This window comes from Perissodus microlepis, chromosome 16, assembly GCF_051167445.1.
Source record: "Perissodus microlepis isolate ML-2025 ecotype Zambia chromosome 16, ASM5116744v1, whole genome shotgun sequence".
Lineage (NCBI taxonomy): Eukaryota > Metazoa > Chordata > Actinopteri > Cichliformes > Cichlidae > Perissodus > Perissodus microlepis.
Window position 1 is genome coordinate 30,608,482 of NC_140476.1, and position 26,966 is coordinate 30,635,447.

The following is a 26,966-nucleotide window of genomic DNA, read 5'->3' on the forward strand; positions in this document are numbered from 1 at the left end:
TTATTCACCCTGAGTAATATCAGCGGTGGTGGTGGACGTGTGTCCCAAGTACACGTGTTAGTTAGTTGCTGTTTGAGGGATGGGTTTTAGGGTTAGGCTTAGACATTCAATCATAGTAAAGGTAAACCTATAAGTCTAGAGAATGCACGATGTCAAAGTAATTGCAGTTGTTGTTTCATTCACGATCATGTCCCCACAAAGGTGTGTGTGTGTGTGTGTGTACTTGAATTACTCATATTGTGGGGACATGCGTCTTTTACACATATATACTTTTACACTGTCACACTGTGGGGACCTGTATCCCATTTGGGAGCAAAAAGGATGTCCACATAGTGTAAAACATTAGATGTTAGTGAACTTTGTATAGTGGTGTATTTTTGTATTTGTATAATATATTAATGTGGGCTACGTTAGTTATGTCTTCTGAAGTGACACAAATGCTGCTGCTCCTGTGAGCACATGTGTGGTTTTAATGTGGTCTAATGGTCACCACCAATATACGCAGATTTTTTTCCAATCTTCACAATTGTTTAAGTCTGCTAAATTTAAACATGAGCAAGACAGCACAAGATTAAAAAGTGGTTTAAAGACGCCACAGTTGGAGTTCACTTTATCCATTTTTATTAAAAGATTGTTAAAAAAACAAAAACAAATTAATACTTAAAAAAATGTGCTTGGACTTTTAGAAAACACACGTGATTTTAAAACTCACAGATACAGAAATAACTGTTAAAATCTTTGCAGTGCCATTGTTCAAAATTACTGAAAGTGCGTTACATACAAAGCCAATTTCGATTGCTTTCAAGTAGGATATGCTTTACTCATTCCAAAAGTTTTTTTCTTCTTTTTTTTAAAATTATTATTTTTACATTACTTTGCCTGGATCCACCATTTATAACACTGGTCAAAAACTGCAAACAACAAAACAGACAAATTAGCCTGAAATCATAGGTGGGGCACAGATAACCAGGAGAAAAAACATAAAGTTGACCAGAATTATTTTTCAGAGAGGGAGGAAATAAATGAATAAGAGCTTATGATGCTATATATATATTATATACTTACTTTAAACAAATGTTTATTTGGATTTTCTATTAATATTTTCTATTAATATTCTTCTGAAATGGAGCACACCAGAAGAGGTTTGAGAACCACTGGTATAACATCCCATGCAACATGCCAAACCTTGAGAGATGAGACTTAAGGAAACAGTAGATGTCATCTCCGGCTGTTTGAACATCAGTCCAAAACCACCACTGGCCAACACTGTGCTGGCATTAATGACAACCAGTGTAGTAGCCAGAAGTTTAGTAGTATCTAGGGTAACAAGTTACCGGTGCCAAGATTTGGGCAAAAAAAATAACTGTTGTAAAACAGTGTTTTTTCTAACTGAAATATAGTCTTAAAAAGAATGGTGTTGTTTCGTTGGGTTGCCAGAAGAAAGCCTTTTCTCTTTATAAAGGACATGGCAACATGGCTTCTTTTTCCAAAGCTGAATCTGAACGAACCAAAAGATTTCTGATTTGTGCAAACAATGTCCTTTGCACAATTCAGACCAAAGTGGAGGAGTGTCCAATAACTGACACAGTGGTGCTTAGACAACAACCTTGTGCTTAACAGCAGCAACACCAAGGAGGTCATTGTGGATTGCAGGCGGTCCGGCAAGACAAAACACGCTCCTCTCCTCATACACGGAGAGGCAGTAGAGCGTGTGGACAACATCAAGTTTCTGGGTGTGATGTGCCCAGCAAAGGCTCTTCTTCCTCAGGAAGCTAAAACGGAACAAACTCTCTTCTCAGCTGCTCATGAACTTCTACAGAGCCACAAAAGAAAGTATCATCTGTCCTAGTATGACTGTGTAGCATGGCAGCTGCACAGCACAAGACAGAAAGAACTTGGCCTGGGTGATGAAAACACCACAAGGGATTGTGGGAAAGCCACTTCCACATCTGGACTCGGTGTACGCTAGACAGATCCCAAAAACAGGGCCAGACGTGCTTCCTTCAGGAAAGTTGTATAGGAACATGAAAACGTACCACCAGCCTGAGAGACAGCTTCATTCCCCAGAGCTGTGAAATACAATTCTGTGACTTTTTGCACATATTATTTCTGCACACCTGCACACATGGATAGTGTGGTTTCACTTGTCTTATAGTGTATCTGTATATGTATGAACAGTATATTTGTGTATGTAAAAGGGTGTTCTCTTCTGTGCCAAGAGCTACCGAACAAAATTTCGTTATGCACATATTAACAATAAAAGGATTTGTCTTCTTCTTTTTCTTCTTGGGCTTGCAGCCCACAGGATCTGAGCACCGTACAGGTGTTATGGGTCACGAAGCTCTCTGGAGAAAAGAGACTTTTTCTAGTTGAACATACAGCATTAAACAGATTATAAAAGAATCCAAACAATCACAACCTTTTGACATGTAGGGATTTATTAATCACTTTGTGGGTCATGACTTGTAAGTGTAGGATTAACATTTTTCGAACAGCTAATAGAAGTGGTAATAACAATCACATGGCTGTTCAAACAAGTCACCAGAACACAGCTAAACATTTGCTTGCTCACTGGCCACCTGATCATTTTATTGTGACTATAAAAGCTATGTCTGGACAGTGACACATTAAAGAAGCTTAAAAAAATCAATTGTCTCTGCAAAGAAAGAAAATGAGTAAGGCATGAATGAAAAATGTTTTCAAGGACAAAACAGACCACAAGAGGGCAGCATTGGTCTATGACAGTACATACTACTAACAGTAAACATTAAAACTTTCCAACAATCAGCAATAAAACCAAAATTTAAACTTCAAATGATGGATTTCCTGAAGAAAATTTACTTTATGTTAAAATGCCTTTAAAAAGATTTATTTTCAGACATGATCATTGATGGGGTATCCACCTATTAATTTCCTTCCGTTTATGCAACTCTGGCTAACACAGAGAGACAGATAACCATGCACATTAACATTCAGAACTACCACACACACATACACAATACAACACAGAAAAACCCCACCCTAAATACAAATATTTTATGTGCCTCAAATCTAACTGAGGACAGTAGTCCCAAATCAACTGGTGTGTGAGCTGATATAGGTCCCCAATTTCTACATAAATGAACTCACACCAAACCTCCACATCCACACACAAATACTGCATGTGCATTCAAAGTCAGTCACTTGTATTGACAGACATGTTCCTTAATTAAACCAAGATTACATACTGCTTGTGTGTGTGTGTATTTGTGAGTGTGTTGTCAAGTCTGAACATATGCAAAAAGTAAAACACACCAAAGTAAAGTGATTTCTCTCCTTTCACCTCAGACAGCACTGCTATAAAGCTCCTTCTCTTTCACTTGATGTGTGGCTTTACGTTACTGCCATCTTGTGACCGCCGGCTTATTTCAGTCTCATAGGAGACTACAGCTTTGTCCCTGAGGGTGTGTCCATCTCCTGTTATCAATGACTAAAGCTGGGCAGGCTGAGAGGCCAGAAACCTTTTTTCTTGTGGTTTGCACATGTGCATTGTGGACAAACCACTGGTCTGCCAGTAAACCGATGGCAGACTAGCGTGACAGGCAAGCTGCCGCTAGCTCAGCTTTTACTGCTCTGAGATCAGTTATGGTCTGCACTACCAAGCAAACCAGCTTCAGTGATTTAGCATCATAACAGAGAAGTTCCCTCTTGCTAACCACCCTTGGTTAACATATCTGATGTAAAGAAGAGCATGAAAAAGTTTTTAATAACTTCTTTAGTACATTAACAAGGAAAGCTGTGACGATTTCTCTGAACATGTCCAGTCTAATAAAAACAGGCAAGTTGACCAGGTGCAGGGTCAGCCAGCACTTTCAGATTAGCATCTATGAGAATGTCTAAATGTTTAACCAGCTGTTTTGCCAACACTCCACGTTCTTTTTTCATTCATATTTGAAATCACCCTGTACAGTAAACCATGTCACGTATTGCTCAATCCTTTTAATTCTGCTTTTGCTGAATGCTAAATGTGTAAAATAAAGACGTAGACTTTTGTTTCTGTGGTCATGAACAGCTTCCTCACTGGACAGCTACTACAAACTCATAATTAAGATATTTTGTGAATGGAGCTGGACATTAAACACAATATAAAGTATTTAAAATGAGGTCACCCTTAAACATATATAGCAGTAATATTAATCAATTTAACATTGATGAGAAATAATTTTCTTCAGAATAATTATCTCAGTTTTTATACTTCATGCACAATTTTCCACTAATACAGTTTTTTCTTTAATAATGTGTTTTCATGGTGTTTTATTGCTTCCTTTTCCCAATGAAATGGTTTGAAAAATTCCTCCACTGCTTGTCATTTTCAGCCAATAGTATATAATTTTTTTTATAATATAGTAGATATTTATCTAACTATAGTAATACTAATAGTAATATTTTACAATTCTTCAGTCATGAAGGAGTGCAGAAGGGTGAAGATGTCAATGTAGAGGGTGGCCAGGCAGGTATGTTTGAATGTGATCCAGTTTATCTTGTTAAATTGGTAAGTAGTGGAGGAAGATGTATGTGTGCGTGTGTCTCCATTATATACTGTACAACATAAATCCAGTTTTCATGAAATAAAACTCCACATAAACAAGTGGTTAGTGAAATGAAGACTTTGAATAGAAAAACAGCTCATGGAGAACCTGCTAACTTTGCTCTTGGCTCCACCTGCTTAACTTGTCTGCCCAGAAACTGTAGGTTGATTGGTGTAGCAGGGCAAAGCAGAGTTCTGGTGATTGGCTTCACTGGTTTTCCAGCAGGATCAGGCTTCACCTCATAGTGCTTTATCAACTTCAAACACACAAAAAAGAAAGAGTACTCTTTAAAAAGAAAAACATGCAATTGACATTTATTTATGTGAGCAGAAATTTTAAACTCACTGATTACCAGCTGCTTGCCAATTGACTACTGTGTATTTTGGATGACTCAGGTCAAAGTGACTGATGAGTGGTTTGTATTCATGTGCATGCCCAGGCCGACAAAAGAGTAAACAGCTTTGAATGGGCCGAGAAGTTACTTTAGGTTAATACTGCTCCCTGAATGAAGCTAAAGAACAACCGATTTCCAGGAAATTTAAAAAAGCAATGGCACAATGTTTGGACCCTGTTTGTTTGCATATTTCAGTCTTGCAGTCTTATAGCTATAAAGTTGTATGGATCCTTTAACACAATATGCAGTGGAATAATAACCTAACCGTAGCTTCTAAGTCTTTAAAGTTGTAAGCATCAAGCTACTGTTGAGTTTTTATAATAACTTGTTCAGCAACTCACGTAAAGCAAAGTATTAATTCACAGCACTCCTTCCAAACCTTATCCATTACCTTTTCCAATTTTGCACTTAAAGTTATATTTTAAGAACTTGAAGTGCAAGTTACAGTTTGTCAAATCATGCAAACTGTTTTTGGATTAGATGTATAATCTAGTAGCTTTTATCACTATCCACTCTGCTGCCTGGGCAAGACTTGACACAGTAGCTTTGCTCAAAGCCAAAGTACACTGCTGTGTTGGCAAAAGTTGCTTCTTTATAAGCAAGCACGGAGCATCATTAGCATTAGGAACAGATGTTCTTACCCTGGAGAGGAGGAGATACATCTCAAGTTCAGCCACCCGCCGACCTAGACATGCCCGGATCCCAAAACCAAATGGTACTGACCCAAACGGGTGCTGCTTGGACTTATCCTCCCCTCCTCGGAGCCAGCGCTCCGGCAGGAAGGTGTGGGGGTTGGGGAAAATATTCTCATCATAGGACACGGCGTAGTGGCACAGGTGGAACAGCGTCTAAGAGAGAAAACCCATGACGTTTGCTATTGTGCTATGACTGAACCCCAACAACCCCAACTGATTTCAGATGGCGCTGTATAGACAAGACTGCATTTATTTACTAGTAAGAGGCCAGGTGTGCTTAACGTGCATCTTACCTTTTTTGGGAAGAGATGATTTCCCACCACAATCTCATTTTCAACAGTGATGCGGGCATTTCCTGGCACAACTGGATACAGGCTGGCGACCACAAAATGCAGAAAGGCATCAACACAGTTTCCATTTGTTCAGTAAATGCAACTCTTTGCTATCTCACCCCTTACAAACATGTAAGTCCATAAACCATGTCTCCTAACTTTAAGCAAAGGTGAAGTATTCTTTTAAGTGGTTTTATTTCTTTAACTTCCATGTTTAGGAGCAGATAAGTGTTTCATTTCACCTTGGATATTATCTTATTAATAAAAAGATTCCCCTCCTACCGCAGTGTCTCTCTGATGATGGCCTTCAGGTACGGCATCTGAGCTATGTCATCACTGTTTGGCACCTTGTCCCCAGGGCAAACGCTTATCACTTCCTGGTACAACTGTTCTTGGATCTCTGGCTCCCTCGCCAAATGGTACAGAGACCAGGAGATAGTGTTGGAGGTCTGCAAATCAGAGAAACACAGAGTGTAATGTTCTGTTTTATGTAATGTTTTGACATGTTCCATTACAATCCAGCCAAGTTCAGAGCTGGGCTTGGTTTGACAGAATATAAAGTTTTGTGTTTTACTTTCAGGGAGGTTGATCTTTGGGTTGAGAAATATCTTCCCGAAAACTTCACCGCATTGATTAATGAATGGCATACCTTTCATGTTTTTACATGACGATTACTCATCTGCAGCATCTGAGACAAGAACACCTCATTTATATTACTCAAGATTTCCAATCCAGGACAAAGCTATTTCATATTTAAGTGGATAAAATGCTGCTTTGAGTAAATCCGTAGACAAGCATGCGACCAATGATCTTTAAAAATAATTGTTTATACTCTCATGGGCCACTTCTCAAGTTAATCAAATTTAAAATGACTATTCTGGAATGCCAAAACTCGTACACTCATTGACCACTTCACTAGGTACACCTTGCTGGTTTTATCCTTCACGACTGGCTTAATTATTTGTTGCACAGATTCAACAACATACCAGGAACATTCCTCGGAGACTTTGGTACATATTGACATGACAGCATTGCACAGTGTGTGGCAAAACCAGTAGTTACAGAGGAATCAGCCCAGTGAGTAGTCTATAAACTGTATGCTGAATTAAGGCATCATTCTGTATAGTAGAGTATATTTACAAAAAAATCAGCCTCCGTGTGGAAAAGCACAACTGGTTTTCTAAGTCAACTTCAACTTCTTGTTTTTATATGCATTCTTTGACTTTAAGAAGACTTTTAATATGTTCAAAAATTATCTCTTAACTTGTAGCTGAGAGCTATACTCCAAGGTTGGACTGGTAATCTGCCTGATGGGCCGCCACAGTATAGTTCTTTTTTTCTTTGTCAATATAACTATACAGGCTGGCTTGAAGGGCTACTGTGCACCGTGCATTGTGCACAGCAGCCCATTAGTTCATTTTCATTACTGACAATACAATGCCCAATCAATTCTGGTAACACCGCTGGCCCGTCCCCTACCTTCCCTGTGCACTCGTGCACCTTGTAGAACAGAGTTAATGTGAAAGAAGTGTTTAATAAAGAGGAACAAACAAAAGCAAAAAGAAAAAAGGTGGAACTGAAAAGAGAGAAAAAGAAACTTAAATTAACCAACATGTTAGCAGCTCCACTGTCAGCAATAGTAGAAATAGAAATTAGAAGTAGAATAGAAGAAGTAAAACTGTTTCCCAATAACTGTGTCTCTATCTAGGGTGAGTGGTAGTGGGTTGTTTTTATATAAAGGAAAACTAACATTTATTTTTTTTTGGTTCTTATTAAGTGGCTCTGGGAAGATGGAAACCTGGAAGCCTAAACGAATAATGGGAGACACTTTAATGCAAACAAATTTATTTTGGGAATTGGGAATGACGGAGCGGTGTAGTTATTACTCACTGTGTCTACTCCTGCCAGGAGGAGTTCAGTGATGCTGCCCAGGATCTCTGTGCTGTTCATCTGTTCACTGAGCAGGAGATGTGTGAGATACGCTCCCTCCACGTCTTTGTCCAGGTGGACATTCTCCTGGATCTCCTCAATTTTCTTATTCACCAGTTCTTCAGCTACGAGAGACAACATCATCTTATCTCATGTGAAATTAAAAGAAAAAGACTGTGAGAAGACATGTTTGCCCACTAGATGGGGAAAGAGAGACACAGTTAGGCATCTTGTTAGCACACTGATTGTGTGAAATGTCACATGTAAGGTGGACTTTGTCTCTTTGTGTGTGTTGTGTGTGCTGACCTTGAAATTAGCTGATAGTGCTACTTGAAAATGTCCATGAACCCTGAACTGAACTAACCTTGGTGATCCACAACCAGTATGGAATCGGGAGTAGGTAATGTTTCCATGAATTAAATCCTACAAATTTCTGACAACTAGAAAAGTCTTTTCAATTTTAAATCTTGAATATTTAACGAAAAGCCTGAAAGGTGTTTGGTTTTTTTGCACTAAAACAGAAAAAAATGTCTCAAAGTGGTTTTAGAAATCACATAATGGCAGAAAGGGGATAAATATTCAGCAGTGAATTTACCAACACACCACACTTTTATTTACTGGTTAAAAATTAATGTTGCTCACCAACTTTGAAGAGATGATCCCAGGCTGCGACAAACCTTTTCCAGGACTGCAGGTAGGGCCAGAGGAACTGTGGGAAGAGGATGACGACTTGAGAGAGATGGAACATTTCCCCCACGGAGACAATGAACTTTTGGGTTTTCTCGGGGATCACCTCACTCATGCAGCCCATACGGGTTTCAAAAAGCACTGAGCATATTCCTGTGTTTAAAAACAAAACAATAGTTTGTCAAAAGAGCTCAGTGCAATGCAACTTGACAAAACAACATCAATTTGACAGCACATGCATACAATAGAAAAACCTTCCTGCAAACAGCACAGACCACTGAAATGTGTCCAGGGTCACTGATCCCTGCTGCTACTACTAATTATTAATATTATTCTGCTATCAAATTTTGGTCATTATTTACAGTTTTCACAATATGGTAAATGCTCAGAAATGCAATAAAAATAAATAAATATAAAGAAAACATTTATATATTTAACCTTTTTCCATTTAAACATATTCCACTGTCCCTTATTGTATCTTAAATGTTCTTATCTTTCATTACAAATGACTTCTGTCATTGCTGAATGTCACTCATAGAATAAGTTTTTGGCACTATCCCATGAATGCTGGATAATCTGGCTTTTATTGTTCTCTCATCTGGGGCTGACAGGTCACATGATCCTTGTCCTCCACCTGTTTTCTTCCTTCCTTTCTTGTTGTTTGCCAATCTTTTCATATCAACTTTGATTCCACATTTTTCTTGTCTCAGGTGAAATGACTGAAAGATGGTCACTCCTGTGGAAACTCTTTAGAAAGCTGCACCTCTTCTGGCTTCCACCTCATCTCAGTCACCACGTTTTCTACTTCACCTGGCAGCAAATGTGTTTCTTTATATATAGATTAATGGAGGCACCGATAAAATGCAATTCAGTAGCTTGGACCACATCCTCATTTTAGGTTTGACAGCATTTCTAGCAGATAATGGCAGATGGCTTGAGTATGAATTGAGGCTGCGGGGTGGGGAAGGTCTCAGAGGGGACTGGCCGAGGCTCCCGGGCCGGGCAGATCCCCACGTACTAATGAGTGGTGAATGTATTTAAAAGGGAGGGAGGGTGGTGCACGAAAACAAGAACAAACAACTTGTAGTGCCGGGGGTGGTCATGTATAGACAGAGAACCAGAAGGGGTGTGTATGGAGAGGTTATCCCACTGCTGAAATTCAGATAAATCATCTCCGTGTATGGATATTGTGAGCTGGTCCCGAATGATTCTGATTTACTAGCATATGCACGGTGGTGAGAACAAAATAGACTGATACTCGTATTTTACAAATGCTACAGTAAATTTGCATGCAAAACTCATTTTTTGCACCAATTAAAAATGTTTCCACACTTATATTTGTGAATGAGGCCCATTGTCCATTAGCCACTTGTCAGTCACTCAGCAAAGCAAACCCTGCTTTAGCCTCCTTTCTGACTCTGATGGCAAGCATAATTAAACTCGGCTGTATTCAGTAAAACTGAATGTGAGCGCTCATTTTTTGGACCTGCCACTTTGATTCTTAGTTTGCTGATTGTGTTTTCACCTCTGTTGTATTTATTCCCTCAGGTTGTCTTTGTTCCTTATGTATGTTATCCTTAAGCCATCCTGTTTTGGTATGGATACTACTTAAGAGCTTGTGATGCATCTCTAGTATTTCCCTGTGTTTATTCTTGGACTCCGGTTGAATTTTTCCACTTCACTAGACCTGACACGGAGCCAACGAGCTCATTGTTTACTGAGGTCACAGACGAGACATCTGCGGGAAACCACCCTTCGCTTTTGTCACCGAGATGCTACTGCGATCTTTTATATGTGGTCAGTTGATGTGACGCAAGTTTCACATAGCGCATCTTTAAATGTAATGTGTTGTGAAATGGAAGAAATCACATTCTGTTTATGAGGCTACGGCCAGCAGTCATTGTACCTTAGTGTAAAGATCTGCTAGCATAAGATAAATATAACACCACCAACATTCTAAGCAGGAATGTGCCGTCTTGGAAGATGGATTTCCTTTGGACGGTGCTGCTGTCGGATTTTAGATTTATGATTGAGACGGGACTGTAACACTTAAAAATAATCTCGATCAAAGTGACCGTGTCGCATTATATGACCACATTATCGTGTCTAATCAGCAGTCAAGGCCAAAAGAAAAAGCAGCTGTCGGCTTACTGAATGACACACAGAAAATGAGGTCTGCAGGTTTGAAAAAATCAAGGACAAGAACAATTACACAGCATATTCCTCTGTTTTCTTCTTGTTTCCAAGCATCTAAATGAGATGGACTGCATGAGTTTCTAAAGCTGATTAATTAACAACATTTCATTTATTTGTTTTGTTTTCTGCTAACCTTCAAAAGCAAATTTGTAGAGCTCTGCAGTCAGGTCATTGACCATGACTCCCTGTCCACTGGTCTCCCTCAGCCAGTTCACTCTGCAGATGAAATCTGACACCACCTCATTGATGGTGTTGGCATAGGAGGAGACGTGCTTGGGTTTCAGCATTCGTGGATTCAAGATGCTGCGAATCCGCTGCCATTTGGCCCCCATCCTAAAAACCAATATAAAAACAAGGGAATGAGGCTCCAGAGAGCAAGTCATAGAAAATTACTTCTTTGAAAAATCATTTTATGATAATATCGATCTATAAGTATAGATTTGTATTTGGCTTATTCTTGCTTACATTTAAATGGACTCACTTTACAGGCAAGGCTAGTAAGAGTCTCCATATTTCCCTTCTTTATCAACAAATCCCATCCAAAGACCAAAGTCAACAAGGAATTAATACTAATAACAAGTGTTATTGTTTCCAAAGTGCTTCAAACTGTTCAAAATAAAATATCCATAGCAGATGGGCAAATCTCTGGAAACACGAGTGGGTGGTTGAGATCTTTAAACATATCTAAATGCACATGAACGAGTGTACCCTGAGTAGTTCCGGGTTGTCTAATAGTGTCTGAAAGCCTGTTAGTACTGCTCCAGGGTCTTAACTTTCAACACTGATAAGTGCTGCTAAAACAAGTCGGACAAGAATAAATGAGGAGCTGAGAAAGTGTCTGTTATTCTGCCAAAGAACATTGTGGTCCACAGGCCCTTCCTTTTAATACTTTAGATTTTATATGAAACTGATGACGTCTATATTGGTCTCAGTCTCTAACACTAAAAAAAACAAAACAAAAAAACTGAGCTGCAGGCCTGGACTGAATCCCTGCATGCTGCCAATGTTCCCTGTCAGCAACAAGTATGCATCACAAATACTAACCACAAAGTAATTTCATACAGAAGGTATGAACTGAAATGAGGTGAGATTAAATTATGTTAAATTATAGTTTCCAATCTGTTAGAACTGTTTCAAGGCAAAATCAAGAGGAGAGAGATGTGCTAGATCTATCTATCTATATATCTATATATATATATACACCTGTCACGGCGAGTGAGAAGAGCCGTGTGGAAGAAATGAAGGAGGATCCAAGCGCAGGCAGTCGTGAAGGTGTGAAGGTGGTTTATTGAATAAATGGCAAAGGAAGAATGGCAAACGAAGACAAACTAAACTATACTGGAAAACAACTGAACTACAGCGCAGAACACGAACATGAAGGAGGGCGAGCAGAGGCAGACGATGGTAGACAGCAGGGAGAACACACAGGTGCGACATGGTGGATACACAGACGGACCAGCAACTACAATGACCGAGGACACGACTTAAATACACACAGAGAAGCACGGGGGAATTACACACAGGTGGGGGACACAGCTGGGAATAATCAACAAGACGAGACAGAGGTAAAATTGAACACACTCACATGAGACGCAGACCTTCACAATAAAACAGGAAACGAGAACACTACACCAAGACGCAGACCTGACACTGAGAGACAGACAGAATGACACATGGAACCTGAACTAAACATGAAACCACAATTCCTAAAACATGGATAACAGAAACATGAAACTCTAATAATAACCATCACAACCACAACAAGAGAACAAGAAAACAATCCATGATGCAAAATTAAACCAAAACATAATAAACTCAAAATACTGGGTCCAACGGACCCAGAACCGTGACAATACCTACATATTTTATATTGACTGGATTATATTATGGATTTTTTTCTTTTTGTTCATAACATTGCATTCAAAGTCCACGTATTTGCTCCCATGTTAAAGAACCTGAACACCTAGCAAAGTTTGGCATAGGACAAAGTTTTTTCGCATAGCAACTGACACAACAAAAAAATCAATGTATCGTGTTTGTTTGTTTGTAGAAAAGAAATGATCTGCAGTTGCTACATCACATGTTATTGCAGCTTGATCAGACAGATTTCATTAGCGGAAACAAAACAAACAACATGCTGTCAGCCTGCTCAGAGTTACAGTGCAGTGTGGATTCAGGACACAGATGTGGTGGATCTGTGATGGTTTCACTCACTCAGTCAGGGGTCCATGGGCCTGGTTCCTGAGCTCTCTGTAGTTCCTCCAGTGGGGCATGTCTGTCCGGATTGGGTGTTTACCCTCCTGCCTCAGCACCTGTTCTATCAGGTCGGCACTGGCCACATTCACCACGACCAAAGGGCCGTATTTGGACTTCCACAGGGGGCCGTATATCTTGCTGTGCTCAATCTTTGAGCAAATAATGGGAGTTAATAGGTTAGTTGCATGTTCAGAGTTATCAGGAGGTAAAATGATGTTTAAGGAGACCAACAGTTTCCTGTTGGAATTAGAAAATATCATGACATATCAGTGCATACTTATCTTTGCTTAGAGCATAGGTGTCAAACTCTGGCCCACGAGCCAAATTTGGCCCGCAGCCTAATTACATTTGGCCCGGGAAGCCATACCAAATTACTATTAGAGCTGGCCTACTGGTATTATACAGCTAATATATATATTGTTTAGTATTAAGCTTTGCTTGTTCCATATTCAGTTTTTCAGCAAAACGTGTTTGAGTCCATAAGAAAAGATTCATTCTTATATCTGGAGGAATAAATATATTTCAATAAATATTAACGTTAGCCCGCGACTTTGTTCCAGTTTTGAATTTTGGCCCACTGTGTATTTGAGTTTGACACCCCTGGCTTAGAGTATCCTCATTATAAAAAAAATATCTCTTACTTATCCTCTATCGTGAAAAACTCTCCTGAGACTGTGACTGTCTCTCAAAGGAAAACTAATATAGATTTTTTTTAAATTCATTTATTTGTATTACAGGATTTGTTACAGATGATTTTAATCGTTGTTATTAAGCGCTTATTAAACCAAGATTCAATTCTAAACCCCAAACTGTGCGTGAATAAATACCACAGTGGGGTCATCAGGATACACTGATCGCTCTAGCAGCTCCAGGGGAAGGTGCACTGTAGTTCAAGGGGGCGGACTGAACCCTTAGTCCAGAAGGAAAACTCTGTTTTCACCTTCTTTTCCAACTTACTTGCATTTGTTGCGTCGTTTGGAAATATCCCTTTATAAAAAGCCAATACAAGGTAGTCATGAAACTCGGTCCGCCTAAATCATCCATAGTTTTTATTTTGTTGACACCCATGACGGTGCTGGTGGAGGCTGCCTCGCGGCGGAGGGTGTCCCCATAGTTGGCAGGGTTTAGTCCCGCTGTCACTCTCTGGATCCCTTTAAGCTGCTGACACTTCACGCGCAGTCCGACGTTCATCAGAGATCTCCCGAGCATTTTAACCATGCAGTGCGTCTTATCTGTCCCTTCTTTGTGCCGTGACAGGAGGCTAACCAAGTGAATCAGCCCCGGTGTCTGTGCCTGTATATGTCTATGTGTGTGTGTGTGTGTGTGAGAGAGAGAGAGCGAGCGGTGAAATAATGCCTCTTTGTTTGTGAAACAGCAAACCCGATGCCTGTGTACCAGCCTCCTACCAACAACTGTGGACTTTGACATTATCATAAACGTCAGCAAGTGAGCCTATGGACGCTGTTTGTAACCTGCGCAAACGCAGAGGAACAAATATTATTCGTATACATATAAAGCTCTGGTGAAGATAAATTAGTCAAACACATTCATAATTCACAACCTCAGTACAAATAAGGTTAATGTGGAGTTGAGCCAAAGCCCCGGTTTTCCGTTTTCCTTTAAAGGATGTTGGGGGTGGAAACACGTCTGCTTCCTTACTCTTCCTTACCCGTAGCTATATAAAACACACTCCTATATTTATTTGTGGAAAATTACCGTCAAACACTGTTGCGTAAACGCCCGTTTCGTAGGCGTGAATGCAGTTTGAATAAAATTTCATTATAGAAGTTTGAAGCAATTACCACATGTCAGGTAACATAGCTGGAAATCTCAGATAATATTGCACCTGTATACTAGAGCTGCAAGATGTTCAAAAATACATCATATCTGTTTTTTGGCCTTTGTTCAAATGATTACAACTCTTCATTTCTGAGGTCCATCTGCTATAAATAGACTTCTATTAACTTTGCTTGGTGATTGCTTACAGATCCACTGACCTTTGTCACATTTCCTAGTAAACTCAGTTCAGGATCTAAAGGAACAGTGATTCCCATGATATGAGTTAATATACAGTCGCTTGCAAAAGTATTCGCCCCCCTTGAACTTTTCCACATTTTGTCACATTACAGCCACAAACATGAATCAATTTTATTGGAATTTCACGTGAAAGACCAACACAAAGTGGTGAACACGTGAGAAGTGGAACCAAAATCATACATGATTCCAAACATTTTTTACAAATAAATAACTGAAAAGTGGGGTGTGGTAATTATTCAGCCCCATTTGGTCTGAGTGCAGTCAGTTGCCCATAGACCAGGGGTGGGAAATTCCAGGCCCCGAGGGCCGCTGTCCTGCAGGTTTTAGATCTCACCTTGGGTCAACACACCTGAATCACATGATTACTTCGTTACCAGGCCTCTGGAGAACTTCAGGACATGTTGAGGACCTAATTTAGCCATTTAAATCAGCTGTGTTGGTTCAAGGACACATCTAAAACCTGCAGGGACACCGGCCCTCGAGGCCTGGAGTTGCCCACCCCTGCCATAGACATTGCCTGATGAGTGCTAATGACTAAATAGAGTGCACCTGTGTGCGATCTAATGTCAGTACAAATACAGCTGCTCTGTGACGGCCTCAGAGGTTGTCTAAGAGAATATTGGGAGCAACAACACCATGAAGTCCAAAGAACACACCAGACAGGTCAGGGATAAAGTTGTTGAGAAATTTAAAGCAGGCTTAGGCTACAAAAAGATTTCCCAAGCCTTGTACATCCCACGGAGCACTGTTCAAGTGATCATTCAGAAATGGAAGGAGTGTGGCACAACTATAAACCTACCAAGACAAGGCCGTCCACCTAAACTCACAGGCCCAACAAGGAGAGCGCTGACCAGAAATGCAGCCAAGAGGCCCATGGTGACTCTGGACGAGCTGCAGAGATCTACAGCTCAGGTGGGGGAATCTGTCCATAGGACAACTATTAGTCCTGCACTGCACAAAGTTGGCCTTTATGGAAGAGTGGCAAGAAGAAAGCCATTGTTAACAGAAAACCATAAGAAGTCCCGTTTGCAGTTTGACACAAGCCATGTGGGGGACACAGCAAACATGTGGAAGAAGGTGCTCTGGTCAGATGAGACCAAAATGGAAGTTTTTGGCGACAATGCAAAACGCTATGTGTGGTGGAAAACTAACACTGCACATCACTCTGAACACACCATCCCCACTGTCAAATATGGTGGTGGCAGCATCATGCTCTGGGGGTGCTTCTCTTCAGCAGGGACAGGGAAGCTGGTCAGAGTTGATGGAACGATGGATGGAGCCAAATACAGGGCAATCTTGGAAGAAAACCTCTTGGAGTCTGCAAAAGACTTGAGACTGGGGCGGAGGTTCACCTTCCAGCAGGACAACGACCCTACACATGTAGCCAGAGCAACAATGGAATGGTTTAAAACAAAACATATCCATGTGTTAGAATGGCCCAGTCAAAGTCCAGATCTAAATCCAAGAGAATCTGTGGCAAGATCTGAAAACTGCTGTTCACAAACGCTGTCCATCTAATCTGACTGAGCTGGAGCTGTTTTGCAAAGAAGAATGGGCAAAGATTTCAGTCTGTAGATGTGCAAAGCTGGTAGAGACATACCCTAAAAGACTGGCAGCTGGAATTGCAGCAGAAGGTGGTTCTACAAAGTATTGACTCAGGGGGCTGAATAATTACCACACCCCACTTTGCAGTTATTTATTTGTAAAAAATGTTTGGAATCATGTATGATTTTGGTTCCACTTCTCACGTGTACACCACTTTGTGTTGGTCTTTCACGTGGAATTCCAATAAAATTGATTCATGTTTGTGGCTGTAATGTGACAAAATGTGGAAAAGTTCAAGGGGGCCGAATACTTTTGCAAGCGACTGTATCTCAGAGGTCATACCAGAACGGGGGCACCTTTGTACAAAGCCAGGTAAAATATCTCTATCACTCTTAAAAGGTAGAGACTTCAGGATTGGGTAGATGTAATTTCTGTGGTGTGAGGTACAATTAAAGAAGAAAGCTTTAACGAACAAGTCTCAATATGCAATTAAAATAGGTATTGAATAACTATTCAAGGAATAAATCTGATAAAAAGCTCTGGTGAAGCTTTTTTATCTAATCTTTTCCTTCTCTCACCCCAACCGGTCGCAGCAGATGGCCCCGCCCCTCCCCGAGCCTGGTTCTGCCGAAGGTTTCTTCCTGTTAAAAGGGAGTTTTTCCTTCCCACTGTTGCCAAAGTGCTTGCTCATAGGGGGTCATATGATTGTTGGGCTTTTCTCTGTATCTACTGTACAATATAAAGCGCCTTGAGGCGACTTTTGTTTTGATTTGGTGCTATATAAATAAAATTGAATTGAATTGAATAAAAGATATTCCATTGATGCTATGTTTAAATCCACCTCACTCTAGATTTATGCAGACCTGGTTTGGGGGTCTGACTCTGTAAACGGGAATATGCTTTAGAAATTGAATTTTCTCCCATTCCGTGCTGAACGAGTCTCTATTTCATGGCCTATATTTGCTCTGAGAAAAGATTGCAACTGCAAATAACATAAAACTGTATTATTGAAGAGATTGTATTTCCTCTCCAGCTGTTCAAGGACATGAAATGTCCATCTTCACAATAGTCTTATTTATGTAATCTTTTACCTTTCATCAGTACTCAGTGTCAACTTTCTGACTTTCAATGCCAAGAGGCATTTATGCCAAAGGCAACTAGGTGTGCTCCACAGTGCTATTGCCACATGAACCCTTTGACAGTCAAAGTTCATCCTATTCACAGAATGTATGGGAGGATCCTTGTATGTAGGTGGTATGTTAACAGCTTCAAAGTGTTATTTGTGCATCTAGTCCCAGAGGCTCAAAAAGACGTGTTTCCTAAATTATCCAGATTTTGCTTTAAAGAAAGTTAACATTGGTGCAGAAGTTGAATAATTGTGCAGCTACTTTAATCAAATTAGCTACGTTGGTGAACATATTTAGCTCTGTTTTGAGATCTGCAGCTCCTGAAGGCCCAAATACAAAATTTTAATTTCAAATCTGGTCAAAAAGTGCACTGACACATGCACATTAATTGGAATTTAGGCCTTCAGCAATTTGCTCTCCCCTTTCCCTCATCGTCCAGTTATATTCCATCACGGCGTGTAATTACCTTTAACTCTATTCTCTCTTGTAGTTTCTGCTTTTTGTCTCTGTCCTGGCTTTCCCTATATAGCTCTGCAGGTATCGCTGGCTCTGCAGCTGCACGTTTCTTATCTGCAATTAATGGTCCAACTGATGGAACGAGTGTTTATTTTTCTGTTGTAATCTCTACTCTCCCCACGCTTTCCTTACTCCATGGCAGAGGCAGATGGTCTCTGAGAAAAAGGAGTTTTTCCTCCCATGTGCAGGTAAATAAAGTTTTTTTTCTTCCTTCTACAGCAAGGACAAAACGTATGGTGTAGAACTATTGAACTAACTACAATGAACTATTTTGGAATAGCTGTCAGCAATCAAGAATAAATATTTTTAGTAGTGAAAATATATATATTTTTAAATCAGATCTGCTTAAATCAATGCTGCCGTTTCTATTTTCTACTTGTTTGCAATAATTCATGGTTTTCAACTTTAATCTATCACCCAGTCTGTTTACAACAGAGAAATTACCCGTGATCTTAATCTTTTATGTAGAGTTGTGTGCGCACTTGAACCAAAAACATACGTCTGCTCTCTGCCATAACAGAGTTGTGAAAAGAAAACTATACGTGTTTTTACACGTACTCTTTCTACGAGCCACAGAAAGGAATTCACTTTGAAATTCTTTCCACATGCTGGAGTTTACTTACATCACACTGAAGGGAAAACCTAGAATTTACTACGACAGAAAACACTCGCCATGATCGTAATGGCTGATTGGAGAAAATAGTCATCTATGCCTTTAGAGAGGTGGAGCATTGCTGCTGGCTCTGTGGTAATACTTTACTATGCAATGTAAATACCTATCATACAAGTAATACACCTAACAGTGTAACAGATAGCTTTCTACAAGGAAGTATCTCAGTAAAATAATAACTCACATCACTTTATTAGGTACACTTGTTCAACTCGTTGACAACTTAAACCTTTAATCACCCAATCATATGGCAGCAAGTCAATGCAAAAGGTCACCTGGTCTGATCAGCAACACTTAAATATCAGCGTTAAAATTTGGAGTAAACGCCAAAGCACAAAGCGCTACAGACGTTGCAGTCACATGAATGAAAATTGACGCCAAAGCACAGGAAAGCATTAAAATCTTTGTTTTTGTATAATTGCTCTCAAACAATTCTCTCTCTCCTTTAGGCTAAACATGCAACTGAATTTCTCTGTATTTCTCTCTCATTCCATTTATCAGTCAGTAGGGATGCCAGAGACATTCTGGACCATAAACAGCAGCTTGTTGCCTGTAGCGACAGCTCAGCAGTGATGAGGGGGCCTCGCTTGAAAATCAATAGGAAGCTCCATGTTATAAAAGGCGGAAGGAAACAACACAAGGCACATGAAGTTCTTTAAGACTCACACTCACTATTTACTCGTACTTCCAGTTGCTTGGTTGGTAAATATATATATAAAATATAAGCAAGTAATCATTGGTCGAGTATATTTAGAGATATAAAGATTCAAGTATTGCAGGTTTAAAGCTACAAAGCATGACTCTGAGTCAGCCAACTACATAGTGGACTACTTTGCCTGAAATAATACCCAGCTGTATACTAAATCATCATGATCCACAAGGTTTTGGAGACGTCCTACTACTTCAGGCTGCAATAACCATTATTTATTTTAACAATGAATACATGACTAGTGCAATGAAAAGTGGTCTGAGCTACAGATAATCATCACCTACCTTTTCAGTTCTGCTCCATGGAGCATTTTAGCATCTTTCAGCCCATGTTTTGATAGTCTGGCCTATTTCTCAGGAGTTAAATAAGAAGCAAAGCGTGGAGTTATATGCATTAGACTTGCATTCTTTGCGTGATGGCCCAAACAATAAAGTAATTAATGTAACTAAAATTAAAAAATAAAACAAAAACGTTTAAGTAAACCAAAATAAAAGGCTCAATGTAACTGAAGCAGCGTGGCTTTCATTTCTGTTAACACAGATATGTCTCTAATAAAACAAACCTAAGCAGCTGAGACGGACCTGAAGCCATCAACTTATATCTTATCTAAGCACAACTAAAGTTTTTTCATGTTTCTAAGCTGAATTGAGGAAGCCAAGTTATTGTTTAAGACGATTACATGAAGACCACCGTCATCCTGCCAATCACATTTTCTCGGTCGGTTTAACTACACAGAGGCATCCAGTGAGATCCATCACAGAGTGCACATCATATGTTACAGCTTCTCTCACATTAATGACATCACAGCGCTCTCAACTAAGGCATCTCTTCACACACAAATATAAAGCAACACATGTGACATAAAAACTGATTTCTGGCAGAGAAGCAGCACATTACATTTGATATGTAGAGAAGACTGTTCCATATTCATGGAAGCAGGACACTGACAGGTCTGTGACTGGCTCCTTCACTCCTCACTGTAAATGCTCCTGAGATCTGCAAACAGGCAGACGTGTCCTCCTGCTGTTCAGTCGTCACTTTCACTGCCTGATTCACTCAGCTGAAGGTCATTTTCTGCAGCAGACGGACAGACAGCAAGTTAAGATTATATACATGTGTCTTTAAAGCTCAGTTTACTCTTTGCACAGGGTCTCTGCATCACTTTTGTATGGTACAGTTTGGTTTGTTTCACCTCTCCCTTTTATTATTCAATTACTACAACAGTAGTTTATAACTTTGGAGTTTAAAGAAATCATACAATTAAACACTTAAAAAAAATTACGAATAATCAGACTAATAGAAATGAATAAACAGATAAAGGAAACACACGAACAAGAGAAACCTATGGAGAATTTACAGAGATTATCTTGGAAAGGCAAAATGTGTTTGACACATCCCATTCAGATCATAATTCTGACCACAAAAGCCAAAGACAAGACAGATGTAAAGGGAAAAAAAGGACAAAACAACACTGAATAGAGTGCGTGAAGCAGCTACTAATGTGAGTAATGAATACAGTTGATGGTGAAAATACGCTGCAGGTAGAGCTGGGCGATATAAATTTTTTCATATCACGATATGTTTTTTTTTTTTTTCATTTCAGGCGATAACGATATATATCACAATATAAGCCAAATAACTATATTTGTAAGATTTAAATGTGCCGTTGCTCACAAGTAAAATGTGAAATAATCAGCAGCTTGTTTTGATTTAAATATTTATTTCCCATAATAAGTTCAACAGGGTAGATGTACTTAAGGAACATGAGACTTTTTCAGATAAATAAAGGCAAATATTGCAAACTACACAAAAGGCAGCGTTTAAGTTTCAAAAGAGAACAAACAAAACAGACTACTAAATTGTCAATTCCACTTAAAAACAAAATATTAATTCTAAAAATAAATCTTAGTTTGTTTTACAGAAGAACAGACAAAATTGACTAACTTTTGTCAATATCAAATAAACTGAGAACTAAAAGGAAATTCCCAATCTCTCCTTGTTGTATAGCTTAGCTTTTCAAACAGTTTTAACAGTTACTTTAGTCTGACAAAAGCCGAATGACGAATTAGCGCTTTCAGTCAGAGATTGAGCATGCACCGGTTTATTGTATTTCCAGACTTGCTTCCGGCACAATTTACAGTGCACGCTACTCTGTTTTTTGTCAGACTTGAAATAGCCGAAATACCGTCACACTACTGGCTCTTCCGTTCGACAATCTGTCCGGCACTGGAACCATCATCTGTTTTCTCTTCGGTAACCTTCGGTCACACTCTCGGTTGATTTTTCTCTAGTCAGCACACTCATTTCCTCCATTACCTGGGCGGTACGGCGGCTGGCTGCTTCCCAAACTAATACACATGTGCGGCTTGGCACTTGTGCTGTACGTAACAAGTCACGTGACGTGACGCTGCGGCTGTGATTGTTTCCGCTCTGCGCTACTTAATTTGGATTCGCTGTTCTTTTTTTTCTTTTTTTTTTGTAGAGGACAAGAGAGATGAGGCCTATCGCAATAGTTTAATCTTTCTATCGAGAAAAAGTTATTTCGCAATACATATCGTTATCGTTCTATCGCCCAGCTCTAGCTGCAGGGTTATCCGGTTAGCCAGACGCTTTAATAACCGTCAACTACAAAGCTATGTGAACTGACTGACATGTGGATGGAGCTTAAGAGCTCCAACTGCTTTCATACTGGGTGACAATAATGAGAACTGCCACTAAAGAGAGAACCTGCCCTTACATGTTATAATGGAAAACTAATCTTTCAGCTCTGTGGTGCGTATGATTCATGTGTTCATATTTATGGTGACAACTTTAACTTAGGAGCAACCAGGTGGTATCAACTTTCATGTAAAGATGACGTCCGTCTAACTTAGATGAAGCTGAGGGGGTTACTCACTGAGCGTGTTCATGAGTCCTCCTCCACTCTCGTGGTGGTGGCTGTTGGAGTCGGTGCTGGTGATGATAGGCATGCTGTGGTTGACTGAGGGTGCCGCGGAAGTACGTTCATCTTCTGAATCGCTGCTGCTGGAGCTGTCGTCGCTGCTGGAGGACGATGAGCTGTTAGAGTCTGAGGAGCTGTCACTGCTGCTCATCTGATCCATGACTCGAGCCTCGGCCATCAGTTCTGGGGAAAAATAAAGAAAGAAAAAAAAGACAAGGGTGTTAAAATGATCTTGGTTCCCTTTCCAATTTCAAGGCTGGAACATCACCTGTATGTCCCAAGTGTAAAATAAATACAGGCAGTCTTTTATTCCACCTTTTGTCCAGCCCCAGAAATGCAGAAATATCCAAAACAAATATATCAGAAAATGTTCTAATGTCCTCTGCCAGGGAAAGCATGCTACTTTAGTGTATCTCCATAAAACTCTGACAAGCTACAGGTTTATTTTGGATCACATCCAACGTGACTTCATAACTAGAAAATGTGTTTGTGAATATGTCTGATATTTCTAGGGATCGGAATCAAGAACTGGTTCTTCTAGAGAATCGGTTCCCAGTAGACCAAGTCCTGGAAATCCTAAAGTCTGCCTGCGTATCAATCCCGCTTATCGGCTCTTGCACTCTCGCTACAATCAGCTGATTTCAGTTCGTGTGTTGGAGGAGAAAAATAATGGCGCAGTCTGCAGTGTGGATATGGACATTACTTAGCTAGTCAAGAACTGAGAGTGATGTTAAAGCTGAGTGAATGCTCACCCACACTTTTAAAAAAAGTGTTCTGTGTAATATGTGTAATGTCTTTGATATGCTGCTTAGAGAGGGTGGTGATGATGAGCCAATGAGAACTGAATCAATAAGTGATATTAATAATGGAATCGGAATCGTTAAATTCTTATCAATTCCCATCCTTAAACATTTCTTCACAAGACTTCAAGATATGACGACTAATTTGTCTATGAGAAAAGATGAGTCTTCTTCTGCCGAACCCAATAAAAATGATACAGATGTGGATGTCATCAGTTAAACACACCAAGTCTGACTCCATGTTACCTCTCTCGATGTCATCCATTGGGGATGCTGGGGAAGTCTTCTCTTTTGGTGGAGAACTTTTAGTGCTGGCTGGGGTTTTGTTACTGCTGCTGTTATTACTCCTCATCTGCTGGCCCAGGCGACTGGTCTGCTGCTCCAGTCGAGAATGAATCTTACTGCTACCCTCAGCCCTGAAAATCCACAAGGACAGGCAAACACGGACATTTTTTATAATTTTTTCTAAGTTTTTTTTCTTTTTTTAAAAATGTTGATAACTAACCTTTCATTAGGGCTGCCACAAACGATTATTTTGATCGTCGACTAGTCACCGATTATTTTTGCGATTAGTCGACTAATCAGATCATGCATCTATTGGACGTAAAACGTACAGCTTACTGCACCAGCATGCATCTGCTCTTATATAACTATCATTAGCTTACAGCTTTAAGATTTTAAGGTATGTGCTAACGAAAAATAAAGACAAGATGATAGTTTATTAAATTTTAATGAAATTTGCAGATTGTTTCGGTGAAGTTTAATAAACTCAGCCGTCTGCTCATTGCTATCTAGCTTGACGTTTATTCAGCCAAACCGATTTACTCAGGAACAAATAAAATACTGAAAAAAGCCAAACAATAACATTTTTAAGTTATCTAAGTGACTTAAATATCATGTTTAACCTGAGTAGCGAAAGACAGCGGTGGGTTTGAAAACAATTTGCCGGGAGTCCGGTGTTCTCGCCGGCTCTAGTGAGCCTTAAACCCCGGCTAGCTATCGAGCTGGTGGGTAACAATACGTCTCTGAAAACGTCGGAGCGCTTTTTAAAATATGTGGTGTCTTGATAAACTGAGCAGATATTTGAAGTATACACAGCTACATTCTCGCCTGAAAATATGTTAAACGTTTATTTTGTGACCCAAAAAGAATAATAAGATTAATATTAAAACTAACTAGCTGCCACCATTGTTGGAAACTGAGCTGGGCCGCGCTATGAATTCTGGGATAGGTTGGGCCACGAAGTATACACCTGACCCACCCTTCAAATCTGGGGAAATGAAGGACTATTAAATTAGTCGTCGACGATTTTATTAGTCGACGTAATTGTGACTAGTCGACTAATCGTGGCAGCGCTACCTTTCATTCTTTCAAATTTCTCTTTTTTTGCGGGGGAAAGTTTTATATCGAATCAAATAGTGACAATGCCACTTGCTGCCACACAAATTTGCAAGTGTAAATGAAATACCACTTTAGATTAGTATGCTGCTTCTTTTTAACCCCACCTCGTCTTTTTCACAGCTATGTTGCTGTTGAGCTTCTCCAGTCTGTACTCTCCTGTGTCATGGTTTACAATGAGGATACACTCTTTCATGTAAGGCCTCTTGGATCCCTTGAAGACCGTTACAGGAGCACTGGAACCCTAAAATGCAAAATAAATGTAAGTAAGTATGTATGTAAGCTAGATGTCACAGTACTATTATGCTAATTTTTCAGAGAATATTTTAACAATTTCTCAAAAAATCTGTCAAAAATTTAAACCACAAAGCTGAAAATGTTGTTGTTGCTCCCCTCTTTCTCTCTCTCTCTCTCTCTCTCTCTCTCACACACACACACACACACACACACACACAGAAAGTTGAGATCAGCAACAGTTGAGATCTATTGTGGATTGCAAACACTCATCCAAGTTAAAAACATGAGCTCCAAAAGAGGTCTTGAAACAAGATTGCACCATAATCCACCACTGAAATCCACATTTATGTCTTGCAGTGTAAAGCTCTAGAGCACTAGACACTAACCTCTAAATTAGGCAACGTAATAGTGACTTGCTCTCCTTTGCCCACTTCGAGCTCCCCCTCACATGAGGTATCAATGGATGCTGGCTTGAAGTCATCTGTGGCAATTAAAAACAACAACAACAATTATTTAAAAAAAACGCAAACGAAAATCAAGAATTTGTAAAATAACACATACGTAAACAAGGTATAGGTACATCACGTATAACAATGTGTACAATGTTCTAATAATGACAGTGACATTGCTGAATTTGTAAACGTAAACCACGGATGTATTTGACAGTGCTGCAGTGGGGTACCGGCACCAGCAGGTGGTAGTGTTGTACAGACTTAAGCTGGGCTAACATTATCTAGCATATTGACAACTCAGAGCTTAAAGTCTACGTATATCTCAGCGTTAACTTACTATATACTTTTACAAGCATGTCTCACCAGTAAGTCGACAGCTACGAACTGACGAAGCTGCTAAACTGGCTACACACCAAACAGCTGTTTTCGGATCTTCAGCTAATGAGCTAACTAGCATGCTACGGTTAGCGATCACAAAACCAAACGAGTGAAACCACCACTTACATCGCACTGTGTGATAGGCACTTTTAGGGTGTTTCTCAAACGTTTCTCCCAATTTCAGCACATGTTCTTGATTGTCAAAGTTGGAGTAAGCCGTTCCATTCATTCTGTGAGTTTCATGAGCTGTAAACTTTGAGTTTCCGCTGCTCTTTTTTATCCGATAACCATGTACAGCAACAGAACTTCGGCCAGCTCATTGGCACTTTAAGTCCCGCCCCTTCAAAAGTACTGTTCGTTATGATTCGTCAAGCGAAGTGTTTCATTTTCTGATTGGTTCAGGCCAATCAAGAGTTTGACGACAGAGCAGAATCAGTGAAAGAACGGTCACTCACTTCCGAGCAATGACTGTAGAAATCTGAGTGTTTCCAAATCTATGTTGTTTAACTATAATTCGATTAAATTATTCGCTAACTTGTAGTTGTTTTTAAAAGAAAAAAATATTGTAAATATCTACTGATCTTGTCCCAGGCTAGACAGACTGTGGACGAGTATGCTAAATAATTGATGGTAATTATTTCAAATTTATTGCTGTGGTGCTTTAATAGTGAAACATATTGCAGGGTTTACTCTGAGGTTGCTTAAAATGCAGTCCACATGTAAAACAAAACACGAATTCCTACTGCTTATTTTTAATATGTTAACTTTATAAGTTTCGATGTTGTTTTTAACCTGTTTTTCTGTTTAACAAAGTAAATATTTGCATTTCAGCACTTACCCAGTACCTTGTATGCTAAATTAGCAGCATCAGGGGAGCTATTAGCTGAATAGCTGAAACAATGTGTCAGAAAGCCCTGGCACTTACTGATTGCAGTTTCAAGATCCACAGTTCAGGGGGCCTGAGCTCTGTGAACCTTGTGTCAGTGAAAATCTCCTTTTCTGTTCTCTAAACTGTTAATGACTCCTAAGCCTCCTAATTCCTGCCGTGCCTGCGTTTTTACAAAGGCCATATGCTCTGCTGCCTTCAAACATTAAAGGA

At 39.7% G+C, this 26,966-nt stretch overlaps 2 protein-coding genes across 2 annotated transcripts; both read right to left on the minus strand.

The window, feature by feature from the left end:
• Nucleotides 1–2,417: 2,417 nt before the first annotated feature.
• Nucleotides 2,418–14,713, minus strand: cyp27a3 (cytochrome P450 family 27 subfamily A member 3). Its single transcript, XM_084908202.1, has 9 exons — nucleotides 14,015–14,713; nucleotides 13,016–13,206; nucleotides 10,935–11,134; nucleotides 8,561–8,758; nucleotides 7,880–8,043; nucleotides 6,272–6,438; nucleotides 5,951–6,032; nucleotides 5,604–5,810; nucleotides 2,418–4,824 (listed from the first exon to the last, which is right to left on the minus strand). The coding sequence occupies exons 1-9, from the start codon at nucleotides 14,489–14,491 to the stop codon at nucleotides 4,666–4,668; spliced, it is 1,845 nt and encodes a 614-aa protein (XP_084764328.1). The 5' UTR covers nucleotides 14,492–14,713; the 3' UTR covers nucleotides 2,418–4,665.
• Nucleotides 14,714–19,116: 4,403 nt separating this feature from the next.
• eaf2 (ELL associated factor 2) lies at nucleotides 19,117–26,198 on the minus strand. The gene is made up of 6 exons (XM_084908651.1): nucleotides 25,994–26,198; nucleotides 25,424–25,518; nucleotides 24,908–25,044; nucleotides 23,649–23,818; nucleotides 22,558–22,785; nucleotides 19,117–20,735 (listed from the first exon to the last, which is right to left on the minus strand). Exons 1-6 carry the CDS (start codon nucleotides 26,094–26,096, stop codon nucleotides 20,689–20,691), a joined length of 780 nt encoding a protein of 259 aa, XP_084764777.1. The 5' UTR covers nucleotides 26,097–26,198; the 3' UTR covers nucleotides 19,117–20,688.
• Nucleotides 26,199–26,966: the final 768 nt, after the last annotated feature.